Source organism: Clinocottus analis, unplaced genomic scaffold (genome assembly GCF_023055335.1).
Source record: "Clinocottus analis isolate CAN_PGR_092001 unplaced genomic scaffold, fCliAna1.0.p SCAF_1, whole genome shotgun sequence".
NCBI lineage: Eukaryota > Metazoa > Chordata > Actinopteri > Perciformes > Cottidae > Clinocottus > Clinocottus analis.
In genome coordinates this window covers 17,807,136-17,828,687 of record NW_027175820.1, presented here as the reverse complement: position 1 = coordinate 17,828,687, position 21,552 = coordinate 17,807,136, and the positions used below count along the sequence as shown (strand labels likewise).

The window sequence follows — 21,552 nt, the reverse complement described above, 5'->3', positions numbered from 1 at the left end:
CGATTTATTAATATTACAATGAATGACTGCCTTAAGCTTTGTAGTTTTAACACCTCCTTTAAATACCTTAGATGAGATTGTGCATCCTGACATAAAGCCAGGAGGTCAATTGTTTCCGTGAAATTACACTGTTAAGGAATTTGCATGTGTGCCTTTTCTGATGTAAAGTAAGTGGTTAGCATAAAGTCTCTCAGACTAATCCTGTCAGGTAACAAAGAAAGAAGGGAACAAAAATCAAACAAATACCTACCGGACGAGCTGTTGGCAAATCTGGCATCCTGGAAGGCATCTGGAAAGAAATTTACAGGAACATAATTACTCATTGATTTTAATTTGAATGAATACAAACCACCAAAATGTGGAGTACATGTATAAAGGTCTGATCTCTCCCCATGAGAAGCAAACTATCAAAAGACAAAGTTTGAGGACATTAAGGAAGGTTATCTGTCAGCAGGGTAGGCAGCTCAGATTGGCCTTTAACCAAGAGAGGGTTGTGAAACCTGCCAAGGGGACTCTCACTTTCATCACAGTCACATGGTGGCCGTTGGCCTGTTAAATGTGTCCATGTTCACTAACACCTTTGAATCATCTTTGAGCAGCAGCGCGTACTGTTGATAGCAAAGAAAACACAGTGGCAAATAATTAATGTAAAAGAAAACAGAGAAGTAACCAAGTATCATTGTGGGTTTACAAGAAGAATGTTAGGACTGATTTCTTGAAAGTGTAACTAAAAACAGAAATGGCTTACACAGAGGGAGGTGGTTAAAATAAACATACAAAAAAAAATTAACATTTTACAAACAAAATGCGAATTTATTCTTTGCCCGTTTCTTTATAGCTGGATGACTTGTATACCAGTGGCTGTACCTTTAATTGAGCTATTTCGTGTGTGCTTCTTATGAACACGTGGTACATTGTGAATTAGTAGCCTGCATGCAAAGTCAATAAGAAGCCTTCTCCATACTAGTTTAACACAGCTTTGCAAGATTTCAGTAAGTCTGCAGGAAAATCCTGCTTAACATGATTACACACACAGAAAATATATATTTTTTTTACAATTTCAAACAAACAATAATAATTCAAATTTATCAGTAAACATGAAATGGGATTCAGACTTTCTAGAATCCAATAACTCCCAAAAAAGAAACCCAAACTTCCTAAAATAGCAGACAGATAACACACAGGTTCATCACTGGTCTTCCCCCTCACTTAACGCTGTAATTACAGTGACAGACTTGTACATAAAGATTATGTGGAAACAGACTCATTTACTCTTTGGAGAGTAGTGGTTAGGGTTTGGGCCTACTTTAAACACACACCATACAATTACATGGTTTCTATGGTTATCAACACAAGGCACACTACAGTACTTCTAAGCACATACCTGTGGGGGTCCTTTGACACTGGAAGTATGTACACACATTCCCGCTTGGTGAAAGTGCTTTCTATCCAGGGTTTCTGGGACTGTGAACAAAAAGAAATAGTTTAAAAGTGTGAGCAGTGGACTGATGTTGTTCATTTGTGTTCACAGCTTTACCATATTTGCATTTTAATAATTTGATCTGCTAAAAACGTGTAGTTATTCAGTGCTCCTACAAAGACTGCCAACATTGTATCCATTGTAGTTTCACTAAGAATGCAAGAAAAAAAGAAAACGTCGGAGATAAATGAAAAGTGATAAACTGTCTGATTTCTCTGAAAATAATAGAACATCCTCCTAAAAGGGGGCTGGTAACCTCTTAATCCAGGATTTAGTCTTTGAATTTCAAAGGGATTAGAATTTGAAATAATACAAAAATAAAATATAAAAAATTATAACTTTAGTTCAGGAGGCACATCAGCCACAGGTGCTTGCCAATTGTAAACCCGCAATAAAATATTAATTCTGCGTCAGTATTCCTTTAAAACAAAGATTTATGTCCCAGGAATTTTCAATTAAACGCCTCATGCCTTATTGTTCCCACCGGTACAGCTCAGAGCGATTAGCCCCATTAATCCCTCCAAGCACAAAAGGGGGAAACCTGCAAACACCGTCACCTGCTTCTCAGCAAAGCGTTTCAACTATTCGTGAAACTCAAAACGACAGTATTACAACAACCAGGGCCGGAAATGTTGTGAACCAAGCAGTTACCAGCAAGTAATTATCTGCTGGAGCAAATGATTCTCACGAGTCAACATTTCTATGTAGTTAGATATGTCTAAATTTCAATCATCATCTCTCACAAAAGTCTCTCGTCTCTAGTGCCAAGACTCACAAACCATAGTGACCCTGCTTCTATTCTGTCTACAACAAATGGTGCTTTTACGGAAATATCTTCACCAACAAGTCATCCCATCGCTTGACCAGTGACACCGAGCCACTGAGCAAGTACCTGGTTGTAGTCCTCTTCATCTCTGTGTTTAAGGGCTTTGTACAGAAACATGCCAAGGCTCCTTCATGCATCTCCTGGACAAACCACAGTCGCCACAGCTTCCCCTGAGCAATGGATCATCAACAACAAATCAGTTGCACTTCTATCGGTCTCCGTCTCTCAAAAGAAGATTTCCAAACAAGTCTCAAAGTCTACAGCGATGCCGTTACCAGACAGATTGACCCGAGTTAAAAACTGAGTAATCAGTGAGAGGTGGCAGCCTCCAAAACTCCATCCACGGTTAATCTGTAAGAAGCCACTCCGGGGACGGATGAATGTCTCTGAGACCAACTAGATATTATAGTTAGACTGAGGAGAAAGAGACGAGGGAGGCGGGGGGTGTGGGAAAGGATTAGTGGATGGGCAGAGGCCTCAATGATATATACCTAGTTGTCTACTGAGGACACACCACCAACTGTGACTAATGCACTACACACAAAACCTCTCCCAACAACACAGGCCCTGAACTTCTTTTGAAACTCATTTCCAAAAGAACATTATTTTTTTTTAAACCTAATCCCTACTCAAACTGTGGGCAGCAAAGTAAAGTTCACCCTGTGAACTAAAGAAACATGGAACACGAAACATGGGTTCATACAGAACGGTGTCTTTGCTATTCAGACTGAGTCTTTTCCACGGAAGAAATCTGCAATGGGTGTGTCCACACAAACCAATCTTGGTAGATGACCCATGTTTCTTCTCACAACATGTACGAGTTGGGATACAAGTTCAACAAAGTTTGCTTTAATAATGTAAATACCACATTGAAACAGCAAAATCTTAAAGAACACCATCCAGATACACTGTCACTCAAAGGTCTGGGGTCACCTGTTATATTGATGTTTTTCTTCTTTCCCTGACTATGACTTTGACTACATAATGACTATTTTAATAAGGACCAAAAGAAAATACAACTCAAGACACCAAATGAAATATTTACTTAAAAAAAAAATTGGACCCCAAAAGAAGAACAGTTAAATGATTAAAGTCATGAGGCTGTGATTATACTAGAGGTCGCAACAGGTCAATTTATACAGTGATGTAAAGTTTCAGAAAATGGTCTCGCTATGTGAATTGGACAATATGGGGACAAACATCATTAAACATGAATACAATTAGGCTCGTTGGAGCAACAAGAGTCTAAGTTTTCCAATGCATGCAATTACAGGACTGTTTAGGAACTAGTGTGTGGAAACCCATTTTAGCAGACGCGAACATAACAAATTTATACTGCATGCAAAACAACTTGTTTTTGCCCAAAACTTCATGGCAGTAGTGGCATTTTTGCAAATGGGAAACTGGTTGGTTTCCATGGAATCCACTTAGATTTATTGAGATGAGGGGAAACAGCCTCTGTGGATATGGCCTTGCCAGTTTTTCTCTTATCTAAATTTAGCCCAACTTCAGATAATTATTTAGGCACCTTCCAGGCCAGCTTAGCATTAAATAATTGGTACCAATGGGTTCCTGAGGTTACCTTTACTCATTAATTTTTCATAGTTTACACTGACTTCTTCAGAGCAGTTGAAATATTTTTTGGGACGGAGCAGAAACAACATAGTCTGAAACTTTGTTTACCAGCTGCTGTAAATAAACAAGGGCAACAGAAACATGTGGTTCAACGATTGGCAATATTTAACGGCGTCCAAAAAGTGTCATCTCTAAAAGTTAAACTTGCCCCCATTTTTGTTTTGCAATGTGATCCATAACTCAAACCATGATATGAGCCGAACCGTGAGTTGCGTTTCACCCCCCAAACCGAGCAATCAATCCTAAGAGCTGCTGCTGTTTATACATTTTACTCTGAAGCCTGCCTCACATTGTGAGTTGCCCTTTGTTATGATCACATCCTGCCCTGTAATTGTACACTACAGGTTGTTGGCTCTGCAGTGCCCCCTTGCTCATTGAATTAATGACCTAATCAGTGTTGTCCTGCGCTGTGGAAGAATGCTTTCAACAAAACCTCTGGTGTCGTCCTCTCCATCAAACAAAATGCCAATGAGGTAAATGAAGCAGGACTGTGCTCTGCAAACCTGTAACCATGATGCCTGAGAATTAATGTCATGCGAGAAAATAATTAAATACTTCAAGAGCCCCGCCAAAAACACACATACAGACTCCACTTCCTCACTTCCTCCCTCTTCCTCTCTGAGCTATGGTTTTTATGATTACTTTACTGCCGGAAATATAACTCAGCTCCTTTCCAACTCCCTGGGTTCAATCATGTAGGATGCTCAACGTTTTGTTGATAAGCAATCATGTTGGAAATGCAGAAATCTGATCACAAACTGTCACATTATTTTCCTACTGTTATCTCCCAACACACACACACACAGAAAGAGAGAGCGAGAAACGCACGCACGCACGCACGCACACACACACACACACACACACACACACACACACACACACACACACACACACACACACACACACACACACACACACACACACACACACACACACACACACACACAGAGAGAGAGCGAGAGACATACACACAGAGAAAGCAAGAGACACACACAGATTGACAGAAACACACACAAACACAGAGAGAGAGAGACACACACACACACACTGAGAGAGCGAGAGACACACACACACACATACACACAGACACACACACACCTTTGCCCTTCCTTCCCCCTCCTCCTTTTTCCCCAACAATGTAACGAGGCTGGCTGGTCGACCCATCGCTCCTCTGGCCCTGCCTGACGTAATACGGGGTGAGATAACATCTGGCTTGGCCATTCTTTTACCCATTAGAAAGAGTGGAGGATGTGGGGTCAGTGCTTGAACGTGAGCAGCAGCCAAAGAGAAGATTGGTTCTCAGAGAACCGACAGAAGCTGTTTTTCCTATTTATTTCTGAGAAAGTGTAGTGGAGTTCAAGGAATATACACAGATGGAGTAAAGGAAAACAATACATATATAACTTAAAATAGAGAATGAAAAAAAAATATGTATGCATGTATGTATGTATGTATGTATGTATGTATGTATGTATATACATATACATACACACGCACACACACACACTGTAATGACAGTGTGACACATGTTAGACACAGATCGGCCTTACTGATTGTATCAATCCGCAGATATTGCCAAATCTCAGTTGTTTTGACATCTAATCCTAAAAAGGAATGTTCAATTGAGGGGAAAAGTGTATCATAACTGCCGGATTAGAAGGAAATTGGTATCAAAGTGTATTGGCTGCAATACAAACAGAAAGTCAGCTCATAAAGTCATGAGGCCAAAATGTGACCGGCTCTCACCATTGTGCCCCGTAGGCACAGCTCTGAAAGACTTTACAGCATGCGCTGATACCATGCTGGCATGCCACCCTGAGTCTTAGCTCCAAGCAGTTGTATAACCTAATAATGTAAAGCATGTGATGGCTATTCCGCTCAACATCTGGAGGTCATGTTTATGTGAGCCTATGAAAACCCAGGTTATAACAGTCTCAGCATAGTCGATAGCAGCAGCAGCTCCAAGTTACTGCTTCTAAACCTCTTCTCTTAAATAACAGAGGGCCCTTCTATGAGAGTGAACAAAATGAAATACCAAACCTCTTTGTGTGTGTACATTAAATAATAATTAACTGCAGCATATGATATATTAAGTTGTATTCCCTCTAGTGTTTTTGGGGTAGAATAAAGCACATGCAAGTCAGCTGCATGCCGGGCCAGGAGCTACAGCTCTGCAGAATGAGGGAAGCAGTGAGGTGAAAGGGGAAGGGGGCGGGAGGGATCAGCTGGATAAGATCTACAGGGGAGCACTCCATTCATAAAATCAACAAACTGATACTGCGACCTTTAAAAAAAAATAAAAAATTAAACAATCCAGAGCCACTGGAAAAACGTTATCAGTCATCTTCAAATGGGCTTGCGTGCGCGCGCGCGCGTGGTGCAAACGGATTAGAGTGTGAGATAACAGAGCTCAGAGAGGCATGCCACAGTCATTCTACAGGCTAAAACACAGAGCAGTTACACACAAACACGGTCAGGACGCAAACACACACGGTCAGTACACACACACACACACAGTCAGTACACACACACACAGTCAGTACACACACACACACACACACACACACACAGTCAGTACACACACACGCAGTCAGTACATACACACGCAGTCAGTACATACACACGCAGTCAGTACACACACACGCAGTCAGTACACACACACACACACACACACACACACACACACGCACACACGCACACACACACATGCACAGCTAGAATCTATTCTGGAGCACAACAAAGTGATGCAAGACCATTTTCTACCAACTCACAGAGCGCTAAAGCCCGAGCTGATGACCAGTTCAACCATCCACTTTTACGTAAGAGAGACTGTGACTTGCAGTAATAAAGCTCTAGTAGCCCGATTCTTGATATAGATTAAATCAAGCTGGCTGCTCTGATGTACCAGACCAAGATTGACGCATCAGCATTAGTTCATTAGACTGCTTTCAGACTGCTCAGAGCAGCACAGAAGTTTCAATCATGTAAGCTGGGGCATGTGACCAGCTCGGTCCAGCACTGTGGGAAATAAGACAGTTTTGCACTGAGGTTATAAATCAATATCACATTATGGAATTAGAGATCATCTGTAACATTTCTTCATGTTACATGCCACAACAGAGTGAGGAAAAATTACACCATCTGCCAAATGTATCCGATTGTTCAATTTCAGTTAAACGAGAGATAATATGTGCAGCTGCTTGGCCATCACAACCACATTATATATTGTATTTATTTTTTAACGCTGTGAGGCTGTCTTTTGAAAAGCTCTACCTAAAGTGCCAATAATAAAATCTAAAATAAAGTGGAGTGATATGATATCAATTTGCCTCCTGTCAGAGTCTCAGGGTGTTCAGGACCATGGTGCAAATTAATGAGCAGGGCTAATGGATTGATCAATTGCCGTTTGTCAGGTATTCCCATCTGATTATTTGATCACCAATTGACTATCTAGACGATGTACTATATGACAACATGATAAATATAATTATCTCAAACGACATAACATAATAAAGGTTTGATCCACGCTGTTCTCTACTAATCTAAACTACCCTCACATTCGTAATATCCATGTACTAGGTATATTATAATAGTTGATTTGTCAAAATTGCCTGTGTTATAACAGAAATGACTCGCAACGTTGTCTACATGTCATCCCTTTCCAGGCACCCTGAGCTCTTCGGCTCGACCAGACTAGACAGGAACTCGTGAGGGACAGGAGGAGGCCCGAAGAGGAAAAGTTGCACCAAACAAACACAAACGTTGACACAACGTCTGAAGCGGGCCTAAAATATTTACTTCTCACCAGACCACCAACATGTCACGAGTGGGCAGTCAGAGGTCTTACAAATGGTTTGAGGACATACACGCACTATTGAAACACGACTCAACTTTCAGTGTAAACGGACTTGGCAGCTGCTCAAGGCGGCATTGACTTGTTACTGGCATTGACAGCGTGTCTCGTCCGACATCTGGTCGGAAATGTGGTTCAAAACCAGTGCCAGCTGCTCTGAGGTCCACCCTACTGCCCGGTTTTCTGCGTCGTTTAACGGGAAAACAACCAATCGCTAACGTCGGCCACCGGAGAGCTTCCGGGGAGCTAGTTAGCTTCGGTTAAGTACCTAGCATTTAGCTCGCGAGCTAGCTTATTCGGCTTGCGAGCGTTACCGTTAAGGGTGAGATTTCGGGGTGTATTCCTGTTAGAGAGCGTGTCACCTTGTTCCCGTCCCCCCATTACGTGGAAGTCACGGTGTTTTAGGGGTACAGTCGGACAGTAGTCTCGGCTGACGGCTGGGTGGCTGACAGGCAGCATGCATGGGGGTAAAGGGGGGACCTGCCACTCAAAACCGCCGATCGGTCACGACGGGACACAAGCGCCAATTTGACAACGCTATAAAACCCAGAGGAGGGTTCAGTCGAGCACGACGATCGGATCACGTACCATTCTCTTCACCGTTGAGACTCAGGAAGAGCTGCGTCGTGGCTTTTATCCATCTATCGGCGGTGCTCTCGGTTAGCCTTGGAAGGAAAGCCCAGTGGACGTTGGAGAGATCCGCTTCGGCTGCAGCTCCAACGGAAGGTTGCTTTTTCATAATTGTGCGACTCCAGACTGACGCTGCATGACGACCTGGCTGACTCAGCCAGCACACGGTCACGTGCCCGAGGCGGAGCCAGCGGCCACGTGTGCGCTTTGTTTTAGTTCCTGATAATGACTAACAGCCAGAAAAAAAATAAAAATACATGCTTTAGCTGCAACGAGATTATGACCGGCTCGACAATAGCAACGCACGGTTCCTCTTAATTATAAGGTGCTCTTTCTTAAAAACTTGTATTACTTTATTAATGGATAACACACAACATAGCTTCTAACACCAGTGATTTATAAATCAGTCATAAGTAATTTAGAAGAACAACGTTGCAACATATTTATAAAAATATTTTTTTAAAAACAGTGGGCTCCCAGTGTTAATTCTCAACTCTTTCAGCGATGACATTGTACTAACTGTTTTAACCAGTTTAGCAACCTCCTTTGTTGGAGAATTATGTAATTTAAAGAGCCTATAGATTGATGTCTGGCCCATAGCTACCTCATAGAACATAAAGGGCACCATAAAAAATTGAATAAAACTGTCTTTCCTCTCAGTTTATACACTTATATACAGCGTGTGTCCCAAAGTATCCATGTGGAACTGTCAACAAGGAACCAAATACACATACAACATTAAATATAAGTTCACTTTAATATAAGGCAATGAATTAAATCACAAAATACAATCAGGTTACACAGAAACAGTTATCAAAAATGTATCAATGTGGCTACAAGTCATTTAAAACCTACCCCAACCCCGATGAAACAACTGTCAAGCTGAATATTATAAAGTGCTTCCTCATTTTGTTGTATGTAATCATCACCAAGGCAAAGTCATTACATGGGCCTAACAAACCTTTCAGGCACTAGCCAACACAATAGTTATTAACCTCATAGCCTTTTGCAGCAGACACATGAATCCTTACTGCTTTAATAACATGTCATCCATTGCTTGGCAAATGGAAATATTAAAAAGTAAAAACAAAGCATCCAGCAGTAAGGTCCATCCTCAACACTGTAAGTCAGCATATGTCTCCTTCTACGGAGCTGTCAGTTCTTCCCTCTATAGAAAAGAGAAAAGGAATAATTAATATATTTTTAGGGTCACCAAATACAATTGACAGACACAGATTTTTAGGAAGTTTAATTTGCAATGCATTTACAACACTCGACGGGGCTGCACGTTCTACATATAGCAAGCCACAGAGATAACGTATCCTGATCCCAATACCGGCAAGCAACATGCAACATGGACACATAGGTAACTGCATGAAGGATGGAGTGATACAAGTATTAATTCCCACTGTTTGGAAAAGATGGATGAATGGAGAAAGAGAATGATAAAAATCAAACTGCAGAAATAAATAGATGAAGTTAATCGTATTCCAGGGCCACAAGGTGTGTTGCTGAGAAGCGCTTCGGACATTTCTGATTATTTCCAATCAACTAGAGACACCTAGTGGTGAGTTAATGCAAAACAATGTAACGTTCAAAGGTAGGTCCTCCAAGTTATTTGTATTTTAAAAGGCCATCGGCTGTATCTTTAAATATCCCATTGACCCTGGAAATCAGGGGTTAAAAGGTCCAAAGAAAAAGATAAAAAGGGGCCAAAAGAAGCCCCTAAGAAAAGATTAAGGCACTGCAGTCAGCAAGGCTGTATCACGGCATGAGAGATGGAGGGTGAGGTCTGGGGTTAGGGGAAGCAAACCTGGCAGCAAAGGCTCCCTTGACGAGTCCAAGACCTGGTGAAAATGAAGCCAGGTCAGAATTGTATCTATTTCCTGCCCCTTTGTTGTCGCTCAGGTAAAAAGACGAGCATATTCATACTCGTGTTTTTTTGTGGTTGTTTGTAATTCCATGGTTGTATGTTGTCTGTGTATTTATGTCTGTGTCCATATGCTGTATGTTTATTGGATTTTTGCTCTTGAGTGTAGCGCACTTCATTTGTTTTATTAAGCTAATTCAATTAAATTGTTCTCTTTACATTTGTTAAGATACAGTTTAATATTGGACTTCTTTTTCCGTTCAATCTATTTTTTTAAATATATCATGTAACATGTTCTGCTGATTTGTAAAGAGAATTCCTACATTTTATATAATGCCACTGCACGGAATTCTTGATCAATTCCCAAACACATCCAACATTCACAACATGTCCTTCCCTCATTGTGGGAGACGTTACCAAATGGTAATAAATGGGTGTGACACACACCGTCACAGCACAGGCCAGGCTAAGGAGCATGTGAAAGATGTAAAACAGACACAGGCACAGGCAGCTCGGCACTAAAGCTTGTACGCCTTGTTTGTATAACTAAATATTAACAATATCAGTGAGCATAGGTCTTGGCAATAAGCCTCGCTGTGTACTTTAGTCTTTGCAATAGTGCTGTTTGTGCTGACTTTAGTTTCATGAACTGGTGGTGAAAAACACACATCACAGATAAAAGAAGAGTGAAGTTCTTCAGAACTACACTGAAACCTGTATGAACGCAGAAAGTGCCAACAGGAAGTACTAACAGGAAGTGCAACCACTGTGCCAAAACTGAATAGAATCACTTTAAACTCTCGCTCACTGGTCCTCTCACCTCATAGGTGGTTCCTGCCCAGAACTGCTTCATCTCTCTCCTGCACCCAGCCACCACGGCGGAGGTTATCAGGGTGAAGGGCACCAGATAGAGAAGGGCAGGCTGACCCATCCCCGACAACAGCATCACAGCAAATGTCACTATCATTCCCAGCAGATAGGCTGGAATGAGAGACGGATAAATACAAACACAGAAGGAGGCAGATCAAATTAACCTGCAGCTTTCCATGCAGAAATATTAAAAAGAGACTCACAAAATATCATCTTATATCAAATAATTCCACACTGATGAATAGGCAAATGAAATGAAATCCATTCTAAAATGTAAGGAGTTCAGCAAGAAGAGTGTGCAGTCGAGCAGTAAAGAGCAGCACAGCTACTATTCTAACAGGAAATATATACAAACCAAATGCCCTGTATCCTATAATGCAATGGTGATATACTTTACACTTATACAGTAGTCATCAAATAATTAATACAGTTATAGTTGAACTATGATGTACCTGTGCAGCAGCTCACAAAGTAGATCTTCTTGCTGCTGTTGATCCAAACATCAAATCTGCTGCAGTAGGCCACCAGGAGACCTGTTGGACCAATGAGGATGCAGAAGTTGAGTGATCCATCACACTATAATGCAGCAGCTTGGCTTCTTACTGGTTTTAACAGACATCATCTCATTTCCCCAGTTCTGGCCTCTCTCCACTAGCTCCCAGTTGGTTTTAGAGTCTGAGTCTGGCCCCGGATTACAGTATGGAAATGTTAACGCATATAAGCCAACTCGCAGCCTTAGATCCTCCTGTGGGGCCCTCATGGCTGTTCCGAAGTCGAGGCTTAAATCAAAAGGGGAGACCGTGCTTTTGCCATCAGGGCCACTCGACCGACCGAAGGAGATAAGACTATTTTTAAATCACTTCTTAAAACCCATTTTTATAGAATTGCTTTAAGTGATGTTGTCCTTTTATGTCTTTTTGTGATCTCTTATGCAGTTTTTTTGTTCCCATGGTTTTGTTTGTATATTTTATATATCTGTTTGTTTTCTACTGTTCTTTTTGGCTATTTGTTTGGTTTGGTTGTGTTCAATGCTTTTATGGTATGGTCTTTTTGTTTACCACCATTTAAGTTGTGTTTAAGCTTTGCCTATCTGTGGAAGCACTTTGTAAACCCTGTTTTTAAAAGTGCTACATAAGTTATTATTATTATTACTATAAAGAATAATACAAAAAACAAAAGAAGTATTAATAATAATTAATTCAGAAATTTACGTTACCTACTCTTAATATGTACGCATAGTTCTTTTTATTTTTAAAGGAGGGTTCTGCTCATGAGAATCTTGAGACCACACATCTACAACCAATCCCTTCCCACCAAACTCCGGATGTAGCATTGAGAAAAGGAGTTGGTGGTTAACTAACGGCTTACTTTCTCAGAGAGAGCCTGGGGTTCAGCGGGGACCTGCACCATGTTACCTTGCGTCTATGTCATTGTATTTCTGATTATTAAAGAGAGTTGGTGTTGGTACTTTAAAAGCAAAAAGAAAGCAACAAATGAGAGCTTGGCCACACATCATATATTACATTTTCTTTATTTTTCCTCTATGGGTTCATATACTCTATAGTATATAGTAATAGTAATACTATGGTTAAACTGAGAACAGCCACTGCTGTGTACCAGGGACAGTTTAAACACCGACATAGACACCTTAACCTCACCTGGAACAATGATATCTCCATAACCCAGAATGGAGAACTGCATCCCACACAGGTTCTGAGCCAGAGCTGAGAACCGAGGGACACGCATGACCACTGGCAGCTGAGAAGAGAAACACATTTCATATGTTAATAAAGAGGTGGGACTTTCTATTAAATATTAGTTTCTCAAAGCAGCGATTTGGCGGCCTGATCCCTGATTCAGCTTGAGCATAACTGCCGTGTTCAAAATACAAATCAAGCGACTTATCAACACAAAGCACCAGACCATCATGTGAGAGTATGAACACATGTGGGTATTTCCTTCACTTCCCATTCGTAAAGAAGTAAAGTAAAAACATTTTGTATATCTCACAAGAACATTATTTTCATTAAAAGAAGGAGGACAGCCAAGAATGTAATAAACATTATAGATTGGATCACATAAAGGCTTGGATGGGCTGAATGGGTCTATGTCCTTGTGTCAGTTATGTGTGTTTGTAGTTGAAAGAAGAGTAAACTCAAATTATCCCCAATCAGGGGCTCCATCTTTCTCAGCTTTGTTTGTCTGTTCCAAAAGAATAGACTGACCTCTGGTGGCAAGTTCAGTGTACTGCATATTTTACATCAACGCTATAAAAAAATGGAGAATCTGTATTCATGACAATTCATGTGTGCATTAAGAATAATATACAAAACAAAAGAAAGGCCGAATACAGAACTTCCTGCTTTATACTCATAGTTTTTTTCTTTTGAAAAGGAGGGTTCTGCTCATGAAAGTCTATCTTGAGACCACACATCTACAACCAATTCCTTCTCATCCACCTCAGGTTGGAGCAATGAGAAAAGTCGATGTGCTTAACAAGTAAAGCCTTACTTTCTCAGTGGGAGCCTGGGGTTCAGCGGGGACCTGCACCATGTTACCTTGCGTCTACGACAGAGCCCACCCAACCCCAACGCATAGTTAGTCAATCAGTCCATCAGGCCTCATTGGGTGTAAACAACAAGCAGTACAGATCAGCCAGGATGTTAATGAAGCCAGAACAAAGTTGAAGGGGAATTTCACCAAACTTAGGTTTTAGATTGATGTTGGTGATGACACTCCTGCACACTGCTCGACTTGAACACATTTACTCCTACAATTTAAGTAATTCATGGAACAATGTTTCAGTCTCACAATAAAGTGAAAAATTTGGGGTTAGTAGAACGCAAAAAACAATCTTAGGTCAGCATATAGTAATTTAAAAAAAGAGGGGGATTTCCTACACTTACAAACCATATTTTTGGTCATAATTTAAGCTATTTAAAAATTAAATAAAATAATTATTGTGATCTTTATTGGGGATGCCCCGATTGACCAGCGGACAATATTCAGTAAAAATATGAAATTGAGATTGGCATTCATGCTTTTTAGTCCCCCATCGCTTATTATGCTGTATTTTGAACAAGTATTTGTTGCAATCGGCAGGAGAGCTAGTAATCTAATAAAAACAATGAGAAGACTGAATGTGCAATCTGATCATTTGATTTGGTGAAGTTCCCCTTAAAGGAGGAAGCAATGCAGGATGACTAACCTTCTCTCCTGATGCATCCGGGCCCAAGGCAACCTGCACCATAATGCTAACTCCATTCTGTCGACAGAGAAGAGACGCCAAGCATTCAGATTATGTTACGCGTCCAATTATAAAAACAGCCAGGCATCACACTAAAGCACTTTAGCTGCAAAAACATCTCTGACTTAATGGTCATAGGTTTTAGTGTGTGGTTGTGTGTAAGGCTACTCAAATTAAGCTTTTGTGCTTATGTGAAATATGGGACAAGATATAAATCAGAAAAATATAGAGGAATGGCATTATAAACTCATATCAGTGGCAGTCAAAAAAACCCTACTGCTCCAGCTCTAGGAAAATTCAATAAATTAAGTACATATACTCGTACCTTGGTGAAGAAAGGAGTAATGAAAACGAAGAAGACGTCATACACAAGCAGGAGGCTCAGGAGAATCACACAGATCTATGGCAAAATATACAAAAATATATACTTCAATGATTAGTAATTACAGAGTACAAACACTAATTATTATAAACAAAGTTGAGATTAAGATAAAATGATGAAAGAAGAGACTGTGATCAAGATACCTTGAAGTTGGACAGTGATATTGTCTTCATGAAGTTGAGGCAGAAAGCAATGCCAAGGAGGTCCTGCAAGATCCAGATCCATCTGTATAGTCAAAAACAAATCTTTGACCTTGTGTTTTAACTTAAGCATTTGAGCTTTTAACTTTAACAAGAACAGTCCAGCTCTACTTGAGGATACAGCGCAAAAAAAGAAATACATCAAGTTACACCCATTTAAAAATAACAAAGTAAATGATGTTAAAATCATGACACAAAGCTTACCTAGAACAACATTAATTAATAACATTTTTGAGTTTGAAGCCATATGTTTGATAGTTTACCGAGAGACTTTGATTTAAATGGCTTTTGGCTTTCACTCCAACGTAGCTGTCTGAATAAGATCCAAACAGCAACACAAACAAGTCAAAATTATCACTATTTTAGTAATACTGATACAATGAGACACTAACTGCAATAATGTGCCAACATTCTAATAAAATTTAACATGTGAGTGAGGTAATTATTTAAGATAATTAACTTGTAATAAGAAAATATTTAATGAAACTTAAGACATCTTTGATGTCTCATTGAACACAATAAGATTCATCAAGTTCGCAAGAAAATATGTTTTTTTATCAATACCTTGATTGACTTAGCAACAGGCTGCTACAATTCAGTTATTGCATTCAGAAGTAGACGTCCCCATTCCACCCTTAAGACATTTTGTCTTCTACACCATGGAAATAAATTAAAACTCTGTAGCCACCTTTCTGGTGAGTTTACCAGATCATTTTAACCAATGACCATTTCCTGCTCCATCACCACCCCCGTCCTCTGTGACGGTGGCACAGCTGTGTCTGAGTGTGTTATGGGTGTGTGTTTTGTGTCCATGTGTCCCCTCACAGTACCTGTCTTCATTTCTGTAGACACCCCAGACCACAGCAATGCCAATACACAAAGAAGCCAAGATGAGAGACCTGACAGAGAAGTTGTGATTCCGGATGGAGAATCTAGGAAAAAAGACACATAAATAATGATAAATAAAGACTTTCAGCCGTTGAGGCTTGTCTGACAGGATGTGATTGTGTGTTTTAAAGAGTGATGTTCATACCTCCCAGTGGCACAACCAATTTTTTCCATCACTGCATCTAGACAGCCAAACAGTGCAGAGGCAGATGCCAGGCAGAATATGGCAATAATGATGTAAACTGGGGGAAGAAGAAGAAACACAGACCACAATAACCAAACTCCAGATATAATCATTCCTTCCAGTGGTTGAAGTGGGATGTTACCCACGGGTAGAAAGTACTGGCACTTCTACAGTTTACTCTTTGTTGACATTTTCTTGTCACTTTCCTGTCCTCACCATATTAGGTTCTCTGCACGATTCATATGATCAGAGTTTTTGTATTCATAAGCCAAAAGAAAAGAAAAACAATGTTGACAGCATCTGGACCAGCTGATGCCCCGCAAGGAGGAGAGGAGGCAAGAACGAGGCTGCTGTAATTTATCAATACAATGTTCACTGTTTGTTAGTTTAAAATATATATTTTATCAAACATTATTTAGACTTTTTTCTAAATCAGCTTATTTTTTATTTACATAATATGATTTTACAGGGCAAACATTTCCAGCAGAATTAAATGTTCAAATGAAAACTGGTACATGTGTAATTAACAATATTAATTTAAGTATGGCAGGTTTTATCTTTAAGTGTTTTGGGAGTTATCTTTAATAATGGTCCATAGTTTTAACCCTTTAAATTTTCTTGGGGGGAGGACTCCCAAACCCAATATCTCCTTGTATCTTTTAGTCAGTTATTAATATGAAAGCGTCTTCACAGGGACATTGCTTCTAAAACCTGAATCAATAGCTCAGCTCTGCATGCATACTCGCATACCTGCCTGACTGGCTAGGGTTGATTCCAGGCTACGGTACGATATTATAGGCTATAAATACCACAGGAAAGCACTTTAAATATCAACACTGTGGGTAAATATACAAACACACCACCTTAATGCTATAATGTTTCAGTTGGAATGTTATTGGAGACTTATAGGCCCGCTTTAGAAGATGCATAGCCCAGGTATAACACTATAACAATAAAAACACCACTGATTATGACTGACACAATATGACATGCTTAAATAAGTAATCAATAAATAGGAATAAGTAGCAAGACATTGCTAAGACCGGCCACCATGTAAAGCGTCAATGCCTATTTTAAGCATTGAGTCCTTCAGAGTACATAAGACCTGTGTATTCCTACTTACCAAGGACGTTGTAGAAGAAGTACATAAGGACCAGCATCCCACACATCATTGCGACAAAGATGACCACTTTGAGAGGAGAGTACAAGAAAAGCTCTCCGCTGTCTGCTTTGCTCTCTCCCCCTCCTCCACCTCCTCCACCTCCTCCACCTGCAACGTCACCATTCAACCGGTCTCTGCCAAAAAGTGAAAAACACTTAATTTTTTAAAATCTGTTTATCTTAGGCAAATTGATGAGTAGTTCAGTACAAAGTACAGTCAGGGCCATAAGTATTTAGACTGTGACACAACACAGTCAATATGTGGTTGAACTGTAGACTTTCAGCTTTAATTCAATGGATATAACAAAACTATAACATTAACCGTTTAGGAATTACAACTACATTTTCAGAGGCTAAAAAGTAATTGGACAATTGTCTTATAAATGGTTTGATGGCCAGGAACGGCTCCTGATCCGAAACAAACCACATCATCTGGTTAACGTGGTGGAGGCAGTGCCGTGGCATGGGCTTGTATGACTGCCAATGGAACCGAGTCACTGGGGTTTATTGATGATGTCACAGCTGATACAAGCACCAGGACGAGTTTTGAGGTGTTTAGGGCTATACTATCTGCTCAGATTCAGCCAAATCCCGCTAAACTGATTGGACTGGCTTCTAGGTTCAGGTTGATAATGACCCAAAACATTCTGCGAAAATAGGTCAAGAGCTTCTCAAGGCAAATAAATGGAATATTCTTCAATGGCCAATTCAGTCACTTGTAGGCAAAATTAGAAAAATTGTGTCACAGTCCAAATATTTATGGACCCAACTATGTTGCTTATTGATAATGGCATCTACGATATGTTCACTTTTCAGTAAAAACTTTCACTCACACTGACACCTAATTACATTGTCACTACATACTGAACAGCGTTTGCCACACATAGATTTTACTTGGCCATCCGCCGAGGTAAATTAAGCGACCCACTTAAGCATTTAACCAACCTCCACCTGCATAAACCACCACAAATAGAATCTAATTCGGTGGGAAACACTGCCAACAATGCAGCAACTATATTTTCTGCTAACATGTGCTCGAGTTTGATATAAATAAAATGTATAAATAGTGCACTGGATGTGAAGTCCTACCTCTCACATGCCCCGCTCCAGAAGCCGCCCAAGGCGACTGTGACAATAGCAATCAGTAGCATGACTGCAATGCTTGCGTCAATCTTTGAGTGAAGTGGAGCATAAAGCTTTACCTGCATTCCTCCAGCAAACACCTGAGGACATACATAATACATTTAATAAGAAACTTTTCCAGTTGACTGTTCTGCGTGTTAACAAGACTGATTAGAAGCAGCAGAAAAAGTAACGGCTGACCTGCTGTGCGTCAAGATAGTCCCTGTACCTCATGAGAGCCAGAGGAATATGGGTCTTTGCATACTCTGAGTCATTAGCTGATGGAGTGATCTGGAAAGCCAAGGAATAAAAGAGAGATTTTCATAAATGCAGTTCTTTTCTTGTCTAGATCTTGGTCAGTCATCTTTAAATGTTATATTGTAAAACAACAAGTATGGAAAAAAAAGAAAATTCCACACCACTGGTATTGTGTCACTTCCTTGTTTCACTTCTGCATGTGCATCTTGCATTTGTACATATGGACACTAGTATTATAATCATGTACAGATCAACAACAACAAAACAAAAGACCATTGGTCATCCATGAGAGTTAGTTGATAATTAAGACACATGTAATATTAGGAAAATGTCAAATCACATTCCTAAGTGATTAGTCTACTGACAAAATACAGTTGGCTCTAAATGTCCTACCAATAACGTGTTGCTGGCAATGAGCAAAGTTGTAGCTCCAAGGCTGTGAGCAACCTGAGCTTTCTGGCTGAAATCACAGTCCCCCCTCATCACCACCAACGCTTTGCCCTTTACAACTTCTGGACTGATCCCAGAGGTGTTACACAGCGTAGTGGAGGTCATATTCACCAGTGGATACTGCAACTGAAAAAGTGAAGACAGGTGGAAAATATCCTAGATTTATCCCATCATAACTTTGGGAAACATAGGAGAAGGCACACAACTCTGGGTGGTATGGCAAACACAACAAATACATTTGTATCTAGGTCTTCGTCATTACGTCTTAATTGTACATACATTTACTTCTGGATTCACATTGATCAGAGTGGTAGAACATCAACAGTCAGCAGGTAATAAGTACAGGCTGTATAAGAGATTGCATTTTTAAGTTCATCTCAAGTTTGTACACAGGCCACTCAGCCAGCTAACCAGTCACATCTTTCAGTTATGATGTCACAAAGAACAAATATTAAATGTAAAAACAAAGACAGAAAATGGAGGAAAGAAATGGCATAATATGTCCAAAAAAAAATCAGAGTTATTTTCATTTCCTAAAACTAATAAATCAGAATAGAATAATGCTTGAAAAGGTTTAAAAACAACTTACAGCCGCATCAAGAGTTTGTGACAGGGGGGTCCAGGATTGATTGTAGACGAGACAGTACTCCTTGTTTATAGAGCTACTTTCATTTGAGATGTGCAAGATTGCCTCTTGACAGTTTATCTGTCGAGTAAAAAATGTCATTCTTAGAAATGTTATTCTTTTGAGTTCTACTCATGAAACTTAAATAGTATATATTATTGGAGAAAATATCTTACACCAACCCAGTCATTTCAATGGCATTTGACATTGAAATGAATAGTTAAACAATGCACTACAATGATAGTATAGTTTAGTAAATGCTGTCTTTTCTATTACAAATGTAATACATGCTAGATCAGATTGACAATCTTGAATCATTCCCCAAACATTAACAATCTAAAAACGATGACACAGACATACACTGTACAACAAGCTGTCCAGTGATCAATAAGTATGTTCCCATCACTAACTAACTATCGAGTTAACTAGCTAGGTTAACTCACTAGCTGAGACATTACGGTCGCAGATTCTTGAAATGAATATGTAACAAGTCAAACGCTTCCGTGTTGACGTAGTCAAAAAACACACTCCGCCGAACCCTAAAATAAAACTCCACAAGTAGCGTTAAGCGAATATTACACTCGTTCGAGCCCCGTGTGTGAACAACGCACTCTGAATACGGTACAGACCGTAAACTGCAGTCGTAGCTGACGGTTCGTCAAGATATATAAGGCCCGTCAGTTTCTGACGCATCAGCCAGTTCAGTTTCTGTTTTAACCGTCCGTTAACTTACCTGCGATACAAAGAAAGCCACCGAGACAATTATGAATCCGACTGCTTTTCCCATTTTGGTAACATTCGTTTTTTTACGGAGTCCGGCGGCATTCACATGAATTGACTACTAATAAGACACGGAGACACTTTCTAGTCGCTAAATTACGAGTATGCTCATCGCAATTGTTTCGCTCGGCAGCAACTGCCAGGCACTTCCTGTATCGGCTCGTGAGCGACACATGCCCACGTGACGTAAGACGCTGACCCATTGGCTCCTGTTTCATCCCACAGCGTCTCAACAACAAACAAGCGTACTATGGTAATAAGAATACAATGCAATGCTGCAATACCAAAACATATTAAATAATCTATGACCAAATGTCATACAGTGAACAAGTAAAAGTAGGCCTAACGCTATAGCATTAGCATAATGTATAGCCTGGATTCTTGATAAGCAAGACACGTAGCCTATGTTGATACGGATATTACCGATCAATGAAAGTTATCAGGTTCAAAAATAACTCCTTCTTTGACACAGATTCAATTATTTGTTCTTCTCTCTTTGTGTATGTGTTCGGGCTCATAATTGAATTGGTAATAGTCAAGACTGGTTGAGATGGTAAATGGTGCATGAACAGTTCAAGGTGAATAACTTTTAATAAATCTAGGTGAAAAATACCACCTTTACGTTTCAGCTGGTTGCAATCTGCAACCTCGCCGCTCGATGCTGTCAAGTTCTACACACGGGACCATTAAAGAGACATATACAGTTGTGTCATTGTGTAGTAATGTAAATTGAATCCGTGCATAACTGTACAATAGATGTACAGTACTGTACTTTTTTTTTTTTTTTTTTAAAGAGGAGACTCAGAATAAGGGGGACCCCACAAAAGAGAAGAACACAAGATGATGAAGAATTTTCAAGCATAAGAGCAGGAGCTGTTGGACAGATAGAAGATTATTCAATCCAGAGCCGTATAACTAATCATTGACATCGATAAATATATCATTTTTTCTTAGCTACTAGCCTAATCACGCATTAAGTTTAACGTGGATGAATGAAGATGCAGCCACGTTATTATCAGTGATCCATTTTTTTCTCCAGTGTATTCCTCAGCACCAATTAACTAATAGCCAATCTGCTCGTTAGTCTAAAA

The 21,552-nt window shown here is 40.0% G+C and overlaps 2 protein-coding genes across 5 annotated transcripts in view; both read right to left on the bottom strand.

The window, feature by feature from the left end:
• The window catches only part of trpm7 (transient receptor potential cation channel, subfamily M, member 7), a 33,690-nt gene extending 25,156 nt beyond the window's left edge, over positions 1 to 8,534 (bottom strand). For both annotated transcript variants that reach the window (XM_068599543.1, XM_068599628.1), the window contains exons 1-3: positions 8,383 to 8,534; positions 1,385 to 1,464; positions 251 to 289 (exon numbers count right to left, since the gene is read on the bottom strand). In XM_068599543.1, the coding sequence (XP_068455644.1) occupies positions 251 to 289; positions 1,385 to 1,464; positions 8,383 to 8,385 (122 nt within the window). In that variant the 5' untranslated portion in view covers positions 8,386 to 8,534. The remainder of the gene's footprint in view (positions 1 to 250; positions 290 to 1,384; positions 1,465 to 8,382) is intronic.
• A 628-nt stretch (positions 8,535 to 9,162) lies between these two features.
• On the bottom strand, positions 9,163 to 20,606 carry zgc:123258 (uncharacterized protein LOC641502 homolog). Of its 3 annotated transcripts, XM_068599262.1 has the most exons (17): positions 20,415 to 20,606; positions 19,646 to 19,762; positions 19,000 to 19,182; positions 18,550 to 18,639; positions 18,316 to 18,449; positions 17,189 to 17,361; positions 16,027 to 16,123; positions 15,824 to 15,925; positions 14,937 to 15,018; positions 14,737 to 14,811; positions 14,373 to 14,429; positions 13,676 to 13,729; positions 12,823 to 12,922; positions 11,617 to 11,697; positions 11,115 to 11,275; positions 10,238 to 10,271; positions 9,163 to 9,592 (listed from the first exon to the last, which is right to left on the bottom strand). In XM_068599262.1, the coding sequence occupies exons 1-17, from the start codon at positions 20,466 to 20,468 to the stop codon at positions 9,552 to 9,554; spliced, it is 1,635 nt and encodes a 544-aa protein (XP_068455363.1). In that variant the 5' UTR covers positions 20,469 to 20,606; the 3' UTR covers positions 9,163 to 9,551. The 3 variants fall into 3 exon arrangements, with proteins under 3 accessions (XP_068455363.1, XP_068455440.1, XP_068455520.1); XM_068599339.1 differs by lacking the exon at positions 10,238 to 10,271; XM_068599419.1 differs by lacking the exon at positions 13,676 to 13,729.
• Positions 20,607 to 21,552: the final 946 nt, after the last annotated feature.

Coding starts and splice junctions, on each gene's coding strand:
- zgc:123258 (XM_068599262.1), bottom strand. CDS start 20,468: ATGGGAAAAGCAGTCGGATTCATAATTGTCTCGGTGGCTTTCTTTGTA. Junction 19,183..19,645: donor CACAAACTCTTGATGCGGCT/GTAAGTTGTTTT, acceptor TCACTTTTTCAG/TTGCAGTATCCACTGGTGAA. Junction 11,276..11,616: donor CTTTGTGAGCTGCTGCACAG/GTACATCATAGT, acceptor CTCTCATTCCAG/CCTATCTGCTGGGAATGATA.